At 39.6% G+C, this 16,199-nt stretch overlaps 2 protein-coding genes across 2 annotated transcripts; both read right to left on the reverse strand.

Annotated features, from left to right (window-relative positions):
- Positions 1 to 2,993: 2,993 nt before the first annotated feature.
- On the reverse strand, positions 2,994 to 3,950 carry LOC116152561 (olfactory receptor 1L8). Its single transcript, XM_031449568.2, has one exon. The coding sequence runs from the start codon at positions 3,936 to 3,938 to the stop codon at positions 2,994 to 2,996; it is 945 nt and encodes a 314-aa protein (XP_031305428.1). The 5' UTR covers positions 3,939 to 3,950.
- Positions 3,951 to 14,802: 10,852 nt separating this feature from the next.
- LOC105105945 (olfactory receptor 1L8) lies at positions 14,803 to 15,735 on the reverse strand. Its single transcript, XM_010999772.3, has one exon. It carries the CDS (start codon positions 15,733 to 15,735, stop codon positions 14,803 to 14,805), a length of 933 nt encoding a protein of 310 aa, XP_010998074.1.
- Positions 15,736 to 16,199: the final 464 nt, after the last annotated feature.

A 16,199-nucleotide genomic window follows, 5' to 3' on the forward strand; every position in this document is an offset into this window, starting at 1 on the left:
GATTGACATATAACGTTGTGTAACGTTAAGTTATGCAACACAATGATCTGATATCTGTATTTACTGCAAAATCATGTTAGTTAACACACCCATAACCTCACAGAGTTACAACTTTTTGTTTATTTTTTTTGATGAGAACTTTGAAAATCTACTCTCCTAGTGAATTTCTTTTTTTTTTTTAATCTTTGAAATTGAGATATAGTTGATGTACAACATTATGTAAGTTTTGGGTGTGTAACATAGTAATTCACAATTTTTAAAGGTTATACTCCATTTATAGTCATAAAATATTGGCTATATTCCCTGTTATGTATAATATATCTTTGTAGCTTACTTGTTTTTTTTTTTGTATCTCTTAATCCCTTACCCCTATCTTGCCCCTCGCCCCTTCCCTCTCCTCACTGGGAACCACTAGTTTCTTTTCTATATCTATGAGTCTTTAATTTTTCTTCTTTTTTGTTATATTCACTAGTTTGCTTTATTTTTTAGATTTCACATATAAATGATATAATACAATATTTGTCTTTCCCTGACTTATTTCACTTAGCATAATACTTTCCAAATCCATGCAAGTTGTTGCAAATAGAAAAATTAAGGGGAGGGGGTAGCTCAAAATGGTAGAGTGCATGCTTAGCATGCATGTGGTCCTGGGTTCGATCCCCAGTACCTCCTTTAAAATAATTAATTAATTAATTTAAATTAAATTAAACTAATTACCTCTGCCCAAGAAATAAAATAAAAACTAAATTTAAAAAAGGAAAATTATGTATATTCTGGATATGTCTTTTGTCAGATATATGCATTGTGAATATTTTTTCCCTTTTCATTTTCTTAAGGTTTCTTCTGGTGAGCAGAAGTTTTAAACTTTGATGAAAGCTAATTTTAAAAGTGTTCTTTTGTAATTAGTCCTTTTTGTTTCCAGACCTAGGAAACGTCATTCATCTCAAGGTCATAAATACATTTACATATATTTTTCTGTTTTCTTCAAGAAATTTAAAGTTCTATTCCTCACATTTTGGTCAATGAACCCTTTTGAATTAATTTTTGCACATGACATGGAGTGAGGGGGCAGGTTTAATTGTTTTCTGTGTGCTTATCCAGTTGCTCCTGCTTGACGTATTGGATGAATCCTTCTCTTCCCATTAAACCACATTGGCACTTTGCCAAAAATTAAATGCATATAGAAATAAATATTTATCTCTGGGTTCTCTATTCTGTTACATTGATCTATTTCTGTGTTCTTATACAAATATTACACATATTGATTACTTTAGCTTTGTAGTAAGTCTTGAGATTTGATAATGTGTCCTCCAACTTTATGATTTTTCTTCAGGATTGTCTTGGCTGTTCAAGATCGTTTCATTTCCATTCACATTTTAGAACTGGCTGTCTGTTTTCAAGGACAGTGACTAGACTCCCGTGCCCAGGCTTGGAAAAGGGAGTGGAATCAGGATCCGATCTCCTAAAGCCTAAGCAGGGGCAGCGTGGCCAGGTTTGGTGCAGGGTCTTCAGACTGTGGTGAGGGAAGGGGATCACGAAGCACATTGCAAAGACTTCCTGTTTCTCAGTGGAAACACTTGATGCAGTAGAACACTGAACTATGCTTTTAAAGTTCCAAAATTTTGGTACCCGGAATGCTATATGCTATTAAATTATCATTCAAGTGAAAAGCCATAATGATATTTTTCAGATTTGCGAGCACCCTAAAAAGCTTCTCTTCAGCTGGCATCTTACAAAGAAAGTCATTCACCATTGCACTGGTTATCTGATTTCTTAACAGTTTAAAATTCCATGAGCTATAGATATTTATTTGCTCAAATTTAGACGTTACAAATATGGATAAAGAAGTGGAAGCTCTCTCCTGTCTCCTCCCCTGCACTTTTTTCTTACTCCAGTGACTATACATATATTAGAGAAAGATAGATAGATAAAATTTTTTAAAATATAATGATTTATATTTTTATACATTGTTCTACATCTTGATTTTTCTACTTAATGGCTTTTGAAGGGAGTAATAGAGATCTGTTTGATTTTTTCAGCCCGCTGCTTATTGCTACAGTCTATATAATGGATCATAACTAATTTCTCTATTTCCTTTTGAGAGGATTTTAGGTTTTTGCCAATTTTTATTTGCTGTAAACCCACTAAATAACTTTATTAAATTAAACTTCACTAAAATAAAATCTCAGTACCCAATATACACTTATGATAATATTTCTACAAATTAGTCACTTAAGAGTTGGAGTTTCTAGAATAAGTATTAAACATACAGCTTTAGAGATGGATGAAGGTAAGAAAGGTTTCAACATCTCCAGTGTGGGATGGATACTTTCTTTGTTCTTGTTCTTTCTGATCATTTGCAAATTTTAACTGGCTAAAAAAGTGAGGAAACTGAAAATAAATAAAGCCATAACAATATAATAAAGGAGAAATAGAAAGCAGAGAGAAGCGAAAAAGTGAAAAGTTAAGTTCTAAACAAGAAAAAATTTTTGAAAGAGAAAAGTGAGGAATTAATTTTTAAAAAATCCTCAAAACAAGAAAATTAGCTAAAATGTACTCTGCCTCCTTTCCCTGCTATTCCCTGTCTTCTTTATTTCTTTCCCCTTTCAAAAGTTTGCAGACCATTCAACCATTATAAATTAACTCATGATTTTTAGCAGTATATTGAAATGTGAAGGCATTTGGAGGATAAGCCTTAAAGAGAGAGACATTTGTTGAGAAAATATCTGTGGGGAAAGGGTTAGTTTAAAGCAGTATTTGGAAGATGAGATGTCATGAATTTTCATAAGAAAGAGGGGAAATAGTAGGGAAGAATATCATGAGTTAAGCAGAGACAAGGCCAACTGGTGGGCCGTCATCAATGGATGTGCCTGCCCACAGTAGAAATAGCCTTGTCTCCCATGGCTTAAAAATGCTGACCTCCAAGAGCTTGATTGCTCACCAAGATCCAATAGAAACCAGAGTTAAGTGGAGCCAGTTCCACTGTGTGTTCATCAAGAGGGTGCTGCCTGGGGTTTCCTCCTGCCCATCAGCTTCCTCAGGCCCTGCTTCAGGTCTTTGTTTCTCAGGCTGTAGATGAAAGGGTTGAGCATGGAGGACAGAACTGTGTAGACAATCGTTGCCATGTGGTCCCTGACGGTGTAGGTGGACACGGGCTGTAAATAGACATAGAAGATGCTTCCATAAAAGAGTGTTACCACAGTGAGGTGAGAACCGCAAGTGGAGAAGGCTTTGCGTTTCCCAGCAGCTGAAGGAATGTTGAAAACAGTGATGAGGATTCGCGTATAAGAGAAAGCAATGAATAGAAAGGGGGTCACCACAAAAACAGATCCTTCAATCATTATCACAATTTCATTGACAAATGTGGAGGAGCAGGACAATTTCATCAGAGGGCTGAGGTCGCAGAGAAAGTGGTGGATAACATTAGAGTCACAGAAGTTGAGCTGATTCAGCAGAAGTGTGTGTAGGAGTGAGTGGAGGTGAGGCAATGAGCAGGACAAGGCCACCAGGAGGGCACAGCGGTGGTGGCTCATGATGGTGACATAGTGGAAGGGGTCACAGATGGCCACATAGCGGTCAAAGGCCATGACTGCTAGAAGGCAGCTGTCAGTGTTGCCCAAAGCATATACAAAATACATCTGGGTCAGACACCCAGCATAGGAGATGGTCTTCCCTGACACGAAGTTCACCAGCATTCTGGGGACGATGGTCGTTGTGAAGCAAATATCAGTGAAAGACAAGAAACTCAAGAAGAAATACATGGGGGTCTGGAGGTGGGGATCAGAGCGGATGGCCAGGATGATGAGCAGGTTCCCTATTATTGTGATGAGGTACATGGTGAGGAAGAGGATAAAGAGTGGCATCTGGTCCTCAGGCCGGGAGGAGAGTCCCAGGAGGATGAATTCAGAGACACTGCTGGTTTGGTTGACTCTTTCCATTGACTTGGGTCTAGTTATATACAAGAAGCTTTTTTTTTTAAATTTATTTTACATGTTCCAATTCCATCACCTAATCCTGAGAAGCCAGCAGGTCTTTGTTTCCTCTATTTTGTCACAATGAGCAGTTGTGCAGGGACCGCTTGTCAACCTCATGGTCCTTGATTTCATCTTCCATTCCCAGGTCCACTGGCATTGTAAGGGCCTTGTATTGAAAGCTAGAGAGACAGAAGAAGAGTTTTCCTTTAGAAATCATCAGAGATGGCCCTCTCTGATTGAAGTTCATTAGCTCTTATTCTGAGAAAGGCACTGTCTCCATGCTGGGAACATAGCAATAAAACAGAGAAATCTTTTGCTTTGGGTAGCTCATGTTCTAGTTTGGAAGACAGATCAGCAACCAAGAAATATGCAATATAGTATCAGGTAGGGATAAATTTTGTTAACAAAATAGAGCAGTATAAGGATGGAGATGGCTGAGGAGTGGAGGGTGGAGGTATTTTAGATAGCGAAGTTACAGGACACTCATTCCTTATCAAAGCAATTTCAGTTGTATAACACTAGAGTTCATCTTTGCATGTCTTGGAAACAAATAAGGGTTTGTCCCAATAACCAATAGGGCAAATCTAGGAGAAATGCTGAATCCAGTTCAACAGTGTTATTTTCCTCCTCTGGGCACAGAATGAGAGAGGGTCCTCCTCCTCCACTCATGGGCTGCTGTCATCATCAGTGTGTGCAAGTCTCCCCTGTTTTGTGGTTGTTTTTCCTTTCTTTAACCCCCTGTCCTAAATCACATTTGTACAGGATGGGCATCCTTTGCTGGCTATTCAATTCCTGTTTTAAAAACTCCTCTTTCATACATTTATCCAAAAATATCTATGAGATACATATCTATCTATCTATCTATCTATCTATCTATCTATCTATCTATCTATCTATCTATCTATGTATCTATCTTCTATGCTTTTTTCCAAGTCATATCCAGTTACCTAGTGATGGACATCAAAATGGCCTCTGTTTTTTTTTCTGTGCTATACAGAAGAAACTTTATTTTTTTTAATTTATTTTTATATATAGTGGCTACTATTTGTAAATCTCAAACTCCCAAATTTATCCCTTCCCACTCCCTTTCCCTGGTAACCGTAAGATTGCTCACTATGTCCACGAGTCTGTTTTTGTTTTGTAGATGAGTTCATAGTGTCCTTTTTCTTTTGGCCTCTGTTTCCTGATACTACAAAATATTCTGTAATGAGAGATCTTGCATCAGTAAAATGCTTTTTGAAAGTGCTTTAAATCAGTTTCGTAGAGTCAGCCTATTCATCCATACCTTGTGAATTACAGATTACATAGGGATTTTCAGACTTTGCGACATTAGTTATTTACATATTCTTGATTACCATAAAAATCTCTACAAGGAACATATTTATAATACCAAGGTGTTTAAAATAATTTTTTAGAGGCAGTATATATACTTTCACAGAGTTTAAATAGTCCTATTACCCTGGAATTTTTAATGCATTTTAAAATTCTTATATATTAATTTATATATTAATTTAACATTGATAAATTAATATATTAATTCACTTAACATTCGAATGCTTACATTTTAGTTGTAAGTTATTGCACATCTTTAAATCTCAGTTTCCTCATATGTAACATTGAACATAAATAGCCACATTCTCATGAAGATTTATTTATATACATATTTTTTAATATTTTGTGGAGGAGGTAATTAGGTTTGCTTATTTATTTTTAGAGGAGGTGCTGGGGATTGAACCCAGGGCCTTGTGAATGCTAAGCATGCGCTCTACCACTTGAGCTATATGGCCCCCTCATGAGGATTTAGTGAGATAACACATTGAAAACATTTATAAGAGAGAGAAGCATATTGAAAACTCTCAGGAGAAGCTGTTGATCTCATCAGTCCCCGTGTCACCTTCCCTTATCTGCTATTTCTAGATGTTCTCAAAATCAGTTATTCACATGCATAAAATACCATATCCCTCACTGCCAAATTGTCAGGCTAATTTCAGAATTTTGCAAGATTTTATGGAAGGAATATTTGTTTACCATTGAATGACTTGAATGAATCAGTAATTTAAGTTAATAATCATAACCAGTATTTATGAATATGTATTACATATCAAGCTTATGCTAAGCATCTCACTAAATCCCATGATAAGGACCTGTGAGGCATGTGTTGTTAGCAGGAGACTAAGACTTACAGAGGGGAAGTGGTTTGCTCAAGGTCACTAAGGGAGTGAATAGCAATCAGGATTTGAACTCCAAGCTGACTCTGAGCTCATACTCTCAAACTCCTCTAGTTTTGGTATTTTTATTGTCTCTCACAGTCGAGGCACAGGCACTGTTTTCCTCATTCTGATAATTTCCTACATGAATTACTCTTCTATCCTCCTTAACTGACAAGCTTTCTTTTCCTATAGTCAGAATCTATCCTTGTGGTTGCAAGCGAAGTGATCTATCTTTCTGTGTTGTAGAGATGGTGGAATTTGAAGGTTTGACTATCCATGATTAACTGGCCAAAGTCTGGCAGGAAAAATGGGCCATGCATGACCGGGGCGTGTCTGGTGTGTGCAGCTGTGGTCATGCCGTGGACAGCGCCCTGGACTGAAGACAAACAGTAGGGGTTTGATTTGTCTTCCATCACCTGCTCACAAGCTGATTCCTGATGTCTTATGAATTACAAGTGAAATACCGAGTCTGTAAAAGAATTGATCAAACACAGGTTAATATTAAAAAATGTCATTTGTGAAAGGGCTGCCTGGGGAATGTGGAATACAAAAATTAGTGGAGCTATGATGATGAATTAATGAGATTGGATGCTCCAGGTCTCAGGAATGAGGAACCCCCATCCTGATGACTAGAAAACAGGAGGAAGGTTTCAGATCTGAGAGTCTGGAAGAACCATGCTAAAAGCACAGGGTGAGTGGATGAGGCTGGGAATACAATAGTTGTTTGTCTTTTCTTTCCTCCTAATGGGTTTTGCTTCCAGCAAAACAAATGGTATAGGTAGCCTGGAGGTCAAACTGGATGGACTTGAAACCAAATGGCAGACGGAAGTTTTACTTGGACCTTATGATTTCTCAATCCATGAATTACTTGAAACTATTGAGGAGAAAAGAATAAGGTTCCAAACCGGGTTGGAGTAAATGGGTGGCCAGCTTACGGAACTCACCTCCACATCCAGATGCTTTTCTTCCCTTCCCAGCCTCTCCAGAAGGTGATCTGCACCACATCTGTTCATCAGGTCCTAGTCTGCTTCTCAGCCAAAGCTCAGCTTCCTCATGTGTCTCCCATGAAATCCGGGCTGACTGAAAGGAGAGAAGCAAGAAGGGAGGAGCTGAGGTACTACTCCAAAGGGGTAACAGGTTTCCCTGCCTTGGCATCAACCCCCATTTCTTCCCTAACGCCTGGTCCCCAGCACACTGCCGCTTCTCCGGGCTCCGGATCTCAGGAGGCAGAGATGCCGGGACTCAAGCGGGAGGGCTCTCCCGACTGTGGAAGCCCAGCCAGCTTCTCATGAGCCTCAGGTCTGCTCTGCTGGGCTCGGGGGCACCTGTTAGGCTGCGGGAGTTGTGATGTGATGACCTCTCAGGGGAGTTTGTCCTGGGATCTCTGTAGGCAGAGAGCAGACTGGGAATCACAGGCCACAGAGCTGACTCCATGGGGAGAAGGGGACCCCTGGGGCCTCCTGTTTAGACGCCGGGGCTAACCTCAGAGCTGCGTAGCCTCCCTCAGCATCTCCAGGGCGTGCTTCAGTTTCCTCAGCTGTGGGTTATCAAGGGTGGACAAATACTTATGTGGGTGAATATTTTTATTTTGGGGGATTCAGATGTGGACCAAGGTGTATTCTAGAATCAGGCAGATCATAAGTCACTGAAACCTCAGGGAGGTTTCAGTTTTCATGGATTCAGTGGGGTAGATCAATGGTGTGTATGTCTGGAGAGGCATGTGGATTAGGTATTTTTCTACGTGGGTTTAGGTTAATGTTAGTTTATGTACGTTTAACAAGCAAGGTCAGGCAAAGGTTACTGTCATATGTAGCAAATGGGCTTTGGAGAAAGTAATGTTTGTATTTCATTGTTTAGGCTCAGAGCAGTGTTTTAAGGTTTAGTGTTAGGAAAAGTGATATTTATTGGAATGCTGGCTTTGTCAATTAGTGTGTGCTTTTAACAATTTACTTAGCCTCTATGAACCTTAGTTACTGCATCTGAAAAGTGAGGCTAACAACTCTTCCTGGCACTAAAATCAGAGAGAAAATCTCCTTTTGAATTTTGTATAGAGAATATTGTGTATTATGGTGAACAACGTTCACAACCATGTTACAGGAAATAAAACACATTCTGCCTCTGCCCTCAGATGGAACTGCTGTCTCACACAACATACAAGTGTCTTTTCCCTTAGCCTTGAGTTTAATTTTAAACATTTGATCTAGATATTAAGAGTAAATACAATGGAGACGGAGAGCCCTGGGTTTTAGTCCCGCTTCCTCCATGTACTATTCATGTGGCCTTCCTTCCTTCTATTCATTCATTCAACAAATATTCATTTATTTACTTATTTCCACTTATATGACATTATGTAAGTTTAAAGTATACAACATAAAGATTTTATATCTGCATTTATTGCAAAAAGATTACTCAACAATGTTATTTAACATATCCATCACCTCACATAGTTACAACTACTTTTTTTCGTAGTGAAAACTTTGAAAATCTATTGTCTTAGCAGCTTTCAAATATACAACACAGTCTTGTTAGCTATAGTCCCCAGGCTGTAAATTACATCCCCCAAGTTTTTCATCCCTTTGACTACCTTCAGTCATTTTTCCCACCCAGGACTGCTCGCTCCTGGCAACCACCAATCTACTCTGAGTTATTTTTCTTATATTGCACATATAAATGAGATCATGTGGTATTTGTCTTTCTCTGACTTATTTCACTTAGCATATGTTTCAATATGTTGTTACAAATGGCAGGGTTTCATTTTTATGGCTGAATAATATTCCAGTAATATTCACATTTTTTTAATCCACTCATCCATTGATGGACATTTAGGTTGTTTCCATGTCTTGGTTATTTATAAAGCTCCAGTGGTTCAGATATCTCTCTGACATAGTGATTTCATTTCTTTAGGATGTATAATATACCCAGAAGTAGGATTGCTGGATCATATGGTGCCTCCATATTGTTTTCCTTAGTGCCTGTCCTAATTTACATTCCTACCAACAGTGCCCAGGGTTCCTTTATCTCCACATCATCCCCAACTCTTTTTATCTCTTGTCTTTTGATAATAGCCATTCTAACAGGGATGTGGTGATCTCTCCTTGTGATTTTGCATTTCCTGATGGTTAACGATGTTAAGCTCCTTTTCATGTACCTGTTGGCCATTTGAATATCTTCTTTGGAAAAATGTCTGTTCAGGTCCTTTGACTGTTTTTTAGTTAAATTTTTATTTTTTGATATTGATTTGTATGAGTTTCTTATATATATTTTGGATATTAACCCCTTATCAGATATGTAGTTTGCTAATATTTTTCTCCATTCTGTAGGATGTCTTTTCATTTTGTTGATAACTGTTTTGCTATATGAAAGCTTTTTAGTTCGATGTAGTCTTGTAGTCCCAATTGTCTTTTAAATTTGTTTGTTCGTTTGTTTTGCCTTTGTTGCTTGTGCTTTGGGTGTTATATCTATAAAATCATTGCTAAGATCAACGTCAAGGAGGTTTTTCCTTATAGAAATGCAACGGATTTTTGTATGCTGATTTTTATCCTGCAACTTTACTGAATTTGTTTATCTATTCTAACAGTTCTTTAGAGTCTAAAATTTTCTGTATATATTATCATGTTCTCCGCAAACAGAGACACTTCTTTTCTGATTTGAATGCCTTTTATTTCTTTTTCTAATCACTCTGCCTAGGACTTTCAGTACTACATTAAATAGGAGTAATGAGAATGGGCATCCTTGTCTTATTCCTAACCTTAGAGGAAAACCTTTCACCAGTAAGTATGATGTTAGCTGTGGGTTTGTCATATACGGTCTTTATTATGTTGTGGTTTGTTCCTCAACTATTTGTTGAGGTTTTTATCATGTAGGGATATTGTATGCAGAAAAAGCATCTATTGAAAAAAATCATATGATTTTTATCTGTTCTATTACTGTGGTGTAACATATTTACTGACCTGCATATGTTGAACCATCCTTGCATCAAAGGGATAAATCCGACTTGATCACGGTGTATGATCCTTTTAGTGTATTACTGAATTCAGATTGCTCATGCATTGTTTTCCCAGTTTGGTTTAGTAGTTGTGTGTTCTTGCTCACTAAACTTCTTTAAGAGGATTATTCTGAATTCTTCATCAGACAGTTTATTGATCTCCATTTCTTTAGGGTCAATTATTGGAGCTTTATTAGTTTCCTTTGATGATGTCACGTTTATTGGATTCTTTATGATCCTTGATTCCATGTTGATATCTGTGCATTTGAGTTAGTAATCTCCCCTTCTAGACTTTACAGATTATCTTCTGGTCACAGTCCTTCACCAGCCACCTCAGCCTGGGGTCTTGGATAGGTCAGTGGTGGTGTCCTTGGGCAGGCAGGGCTTGCTGTCAGGGCCCCTATTCAGGTGAGGCCATAGCCTGTGCTCTGAGGTCAGGGTGGTTCTGCTGGCTGAGCTCTGAATCGGGTAGGACTGCCAGCTGTGTTCCTTGGTGGGTGGTGCCACTGGTGGGACTCCTTGATTGGGTAAGGCTACGGATTGTCCTCACATTCACTCCTGGCCAGGTGGAGTATCAGGCTCTGATCCCTGATGGGATAGTACCTCTGGCTGGATTCTGAGTTCAGGCAAGGCCACAGGCAGGGCTTCCTGGTGAGATTAAGTCCTCAGACTGTGTTTTACAGTCAGGCGGGGATGCAGACTGATTCCCAAAGGTGGGCAGGCCTGCAGTACGGGCTTCATGATCAGGCAGGCCACTGGCTTGCTCTGCTGTTGGGAAAGGTCTCTGACCAGGCTCTTTTGTTGGGAGGTGCCTCAAGCTGTATCCTGCAGTTGGGTGGGGCTAGAGTTTGTGCTCTGCTGGCAGGCGTGGTTTCTGTCTGGACTTCTTCATTGGTGGAGCCACAGAGTATGCTCTGTGATTGGGCTGGCACGCTGGCTGGGTTCCCTGTTTGGATGAGGCCATAGGCTATGTCCAGCAATGGGACGAGGCCATAGGCTGGGCTCTACTTCAGGGAGGGGCTGTGGGCTGGGTTCTGAGGCTATCCAGGATTACTGTACTTAACACTTGGGCAGGACTACAGATCTGGTTCCCTGCACAAGCACAGCTGTTGCATAGGCTGAACAGCTGCCCAAGTTCTTGGTCCAGCGAGGCTGCAGGCTGTCTTCAGCAGTGGGCAGGGCTTCACATTTCCTTAACAGCTTGGTTAGGCCTATAGAACAGGCACTGGTACCACGAAGACTCACTGGCTGATGACCCTCATCAGGCAGAACTGCCCACCAGTCCCCTAGCTAGGCTCCGCAGATGGGCAGAGTCACCGGCTGGAATCTCTGCTTTGGGTGCAGCTGCAAAGAGGAACGTAGTCTGCCAATATCTGAGCACTGGTGGCTGTAAGCCCTACCCTCCTTCTCTGTATAGTATGAATATACCATACTTCATAAAATGAATTTATCCATCCTACCATAGATGACAGTTTAGGTTACTTCCAGTTTGGGGCTTCATAAGTTTAGCCCCTGATGTAATGTTTAGACATATCTCTTGTTGTACATGTCCATGTGTTTCTCTGGAATATATACCCAGGAGTGGAATTTATGAAATATAGGTATCTTTACCTGTACTATTTATTAACAAATTATTTTTCAAGTTGATTGTATCAATTTATATTCCCACTAGCAGCATAATTTTCTGTGGCTCCACATTTTCTCAAACCCTTAATATTTATCTTCAGAATTCTAATTTTTGTCTATCTGCTGGGTGTGCAGTGGCTTTCCACTGTGATTTAATTTGAATTCCTCTGGTTATGAATGAAACTCAGCATCTTTTCATGTGATTATTGGTCATTTGGATTTCCTTGTCTTTTGTGAAATGTTTATTCAATTCTTTTTCGTAGTCCTCCTTCCCTCTCCACCTCTGGCTTTGTCTGTTTTTTCTTACTATTCCTAAGGATCTTTATGTACTCTTAATCTGAGTGTTTTTTGTTGGTTTTATGAATTTCAAATATCTTTTACTGTTCTATTATTTGTCTTTTTCTTCTATGATGCTTTTTGATAAATAAAACAGAAGTGTTTAATTTTAACACAGTCCAATTTACTGTTTTCTTTTATGGTTAGTGTCTTCTATCTGTTTCTTGTTTTAGAAATATTTTCCTATCTTAAGGAGACAAAGAAATTCTCCTATATTATTTTCTAAAAACGAGTGGTTTTTGGTTTTCATATGTAAGTTTGTGATTCATCAGGAGTTAATTTTTGCTGACGGTGAGCGGTAGGAATCCAATTTCATTTTTCCATGTGGATTTCCAACTGTCTTAATTCCGTTTCTGAAAAGAGGCTCTTCCATGCCTCATTCATAAGTCAGGTGTAGAACAGTGTGTGGGTATGCTTCTGGGCTCTCTGTCTTGCGGCAGTTGTACTGTTTGTCTAGACCTTCACCAATATCCTCATTGCATTCATTACCAAAGGCCTATTGTGTGGCTAGTGATTCTCAAAGTATTGTTTCAAAATCAGCATCACCTGAGGACTTGATAGAAGTGAAAATTCTTAGATCTCACTCAGACTGACTCAAGGGACATAGTCATAGGTCCATGGCCATGAGAGAAAAGTATTGGAGAAATGGTCTTGGAGAAAAGTATTTAGATCAGGATTTTCTCTTCTGAAGCCTAAGCGCTGATAGTGATAAAGGATAACTCTACATGTGTAGAGGTGAGATTTCTTCATGTGTGGAGTGTTTCCTCTTTATCTAGTTCCTCTCCAAAATGAGAATTAGGACATTCCATGGAGGGTCTCTGCTGATCTGACCTCCTTCATATCACTTCTTTCCTATCGTGATATGATATTATTGCTGTTTCAACAAAACAAAACTCAGTGGTGATGAGCAACAGAGCAATAGATTGTAGTTCACTTTCCTTAGTAATTAGTAATTTTAATTGTACAAAAAATATGTCTTTTAACAAATTCAGAGAGTACAGATAAGCACACACTGAAAAGCAAACTTTATCTCCTTCCCTATTCCAGGGTTCTTTCCTAGAATTAACCATTTTAAATGGGAGATTTTCTTTCTGGGTCTATAATTTCACCAGATACACACACACTTGTATATTTTCATCATATATACATACACATTCATATATATATGAGCCCTAATAGATTTATTCTTAAACATTTTGCTCTTTATTCATAATAATGTTTCAGGTCAGCGATAGAGATACACCTCATCATTTGTAACTATTATGTATTATTTCTTTCTATGGAAAAATTGAACCACTAATTATCTATTTCCTTATTGATGGGCATTTAAGCTGTTACTAATTTTTTTTCTATTACAAGCAATGATGCAACCAGTGAGTGTCTGTATATACATAGCTTTATACACTTGGTATAATATTACTAAAGGCACGAGTTCAAGAAATACAAACAATGGGACGTAGGAGGGATCAGAAATTTTCAGACAGGCAGCTTCTCACATAAAGGCCAAGTTAGTTTTCTCTAGGGGTCAGGGTGGGGGCGGTGCTTGTTAAATGCAGATTCACAGGCCCCACATGAGACCTGCTGAGTAATAGCTCTGGGAGTGATGTAGGAGAGTCAATGATAAAATACTAAGATATAAAACCTAAAACCACTGCATGAATAATAGAGAATGAAGGATGAAAACAAAAGTGAGCAGAATAAAATTCCTTGCCTGAAGCCCTGGATGACTCTTTACTTCCCAGAGGAGCCCAGTATGGCTCCGTCTGTCTCTGGAAGCTCTTAGTTTCATCTGCCTTCAGCATTCACATATGAGTTTTAACACCTCTTCAAAAGCTGCTCAGAATAAATCTAAGGACAGACAGTAAATCTTTCATTGGGAGGCAGACAGGTTTTTGAAGGGCAGTGATGGTGGAAATAGGGGACTCTCTAAGGTGAACTGAAGCTAAGAGAGGGGACAAGAGGAGCCAATGCCTTTGAGGCACAAATGCCAGATGACCAGGGTAGAGACCCAGAGGCAACTCGGCCCCTGGGAACACTGGCCTGATCATCGGGGCAGTTGTGTGCTGAACTACTAAGTCACTTGCTAAGCAGGACTAAGAGTTGGGCTTTTGCTCATTACAGAGCCCAGAACATTCTTCTGTTAGAGATAGGGAAGAAGGAAGAGTCAATGGGATCCCTGCATACTTGTGGGACCAGACGCATTCCTTGTCTGGTGGACATTTCAATTTTATAGGAGTTTCAGTCTTTCTGTCACTGTCTCTGTCTCTCTGCCTCTCTCTTTTTCTAAATCACTGGGATGACTTTCAAAAAGCTAGTTCATCCAGAAATTTCATTAAAATCAGAAGGCTATGAAGGGAATCAAAAGTCATTAATCAGATTTAAATTATTTCTAGGAAATTTTGTGGAAAACAAAAGTTTCAACAGCATTGAGAGCGAATGAAAATGAAGTGGTTTTCTGGAGAAGAGGAAGGTGGGAAGCTGATTACGGAATCATAATAAAGTTCCAATGGTTGATAGTTGCATGTGTAAAAAAGTGGATACAACCCAAGATCCATGACACATATGAGTGATAACCTGCTGACTTACAAGAGTTTATTGTGTGTATCAGGAACCAGCAGAAACAGGGTCCAGAAGAGACATGAACTCGTGAACATGCCCACAGAGGTTCTGGCTAGGACATCCTCCTGCCCATCAGCTTCCCCAGGCTCCTCTTTATGTCTTTGTTTCTCAGGCTGTAGATGAAAGGGTTGAGCATAGAGGACAGAACTGTGTAGACAATTGTTGCCACGCGGTCCCTAACAGTGTAGCTGGACAAGGGCTTTAAATAGACATAAAAGACGCTTCCGTAAAACAGGATCACCACAGTAAAATGGGAACCACAAGTGGAGAAGGCTTTGTGTTTCCCAGCAGCTGAGGGAATCTTGAGAACCGTAATGAGGATTCGTATATACGAAAAAACAATGCATAGAAATGGAGTCACCAAAACAACCAGTCCTTCTGTCTTTATTGTGATATTGTTGACAAATGTGGAGGAGCAGGATGATTTCAGCAGAGGGTTGATGTCACAGAGAAAGTGGTGGATGACACTGGAGTTGCAGAAAGTGAGCTGATTCAGCAGAAGTGTGTGTAGGAGTGAGTGGAGGTGAGGCAATGAGCAGGAGACGGCCACCAGGAGGACACAGCGGTGGTGGCTCATGATGGTGACATGGTGGAAGGGGTCACAGATGGCCACATAGCGGTCAAAGGCCATGACTGCTAGAAGGCAGCTGTCAGTGTTGCCCAAAACATATATAAAATACATCTGAGTCAGACACCTAGCATAGGAGATGGTCTTCTTCTCCGACAGGAAGTTGACCAGCATCCTGGGGACAATGGTTGTTACGAAGCAAATGTCAGTGAACGACAGGAAACTCAAGAAGAAATACATGGGGGTCTGGAGGTGGGGGTCAGAGCAGATGGCCAGGATGATGAGCAGATTCCCTGTTATGGTGACCAGGTACATGGTGAGGAAGAGGATAAAGAGTGGCTTCTGGTCCTCAGGCAGGGAGGAGAGTCCCAGGAGGATGAACTCAGAGACGCTGCTAGTCTGGTTGATTTCTTCCATGGAGTCAGCTAAGATAGAGGTGATCCTACAATTTAACACACATCTTTCTCTCATAATTGTAACCACAAACAAACCAGTAAGTCTATGTTTCTTCCTATCTTTCCTGTCCACCCACAGGGTCATGATTAGCTACCACACAGGCGACTTGTCAGCTTTGTGGTCCTTGATGCTGCCCTTCCTTCCCGACTCTAAGATTTCACAAGCTTCTTGTATTGATAGCGTGATCTCAAGAGGAAGAATTTTCTTTGAGGAACAGAATCGAACCTTCCTGATTCAGTTTAACATTAAACTTTAGAAACAATTTTTTATTGAGCACCTAGTCTGTGAAAAATATTCTTCTGGGAGTGGGGACACAGTTGTGAATATACCATAGAAAGACCTGTTTGTGCATCTTACCTTCTAATGGAGGATCGATTGATCGATCTATCTGTCATCTATCTATCATCAGATAGTTTGACATTTTA

Source organism: Camelus dromedarius, chromosome 10 (assembly GCF_036321535.1).
Source record: "Camelus dromedarius isolate mCamDro1 chromosome 10, mCamDro1.pat, whole genome shotgun sequence".
NCBI lineage: Eukaryota > Metazoa > Chordata > Mammalia > Artiodactyla > Camelidae > Camelus > Camelus dromedarius.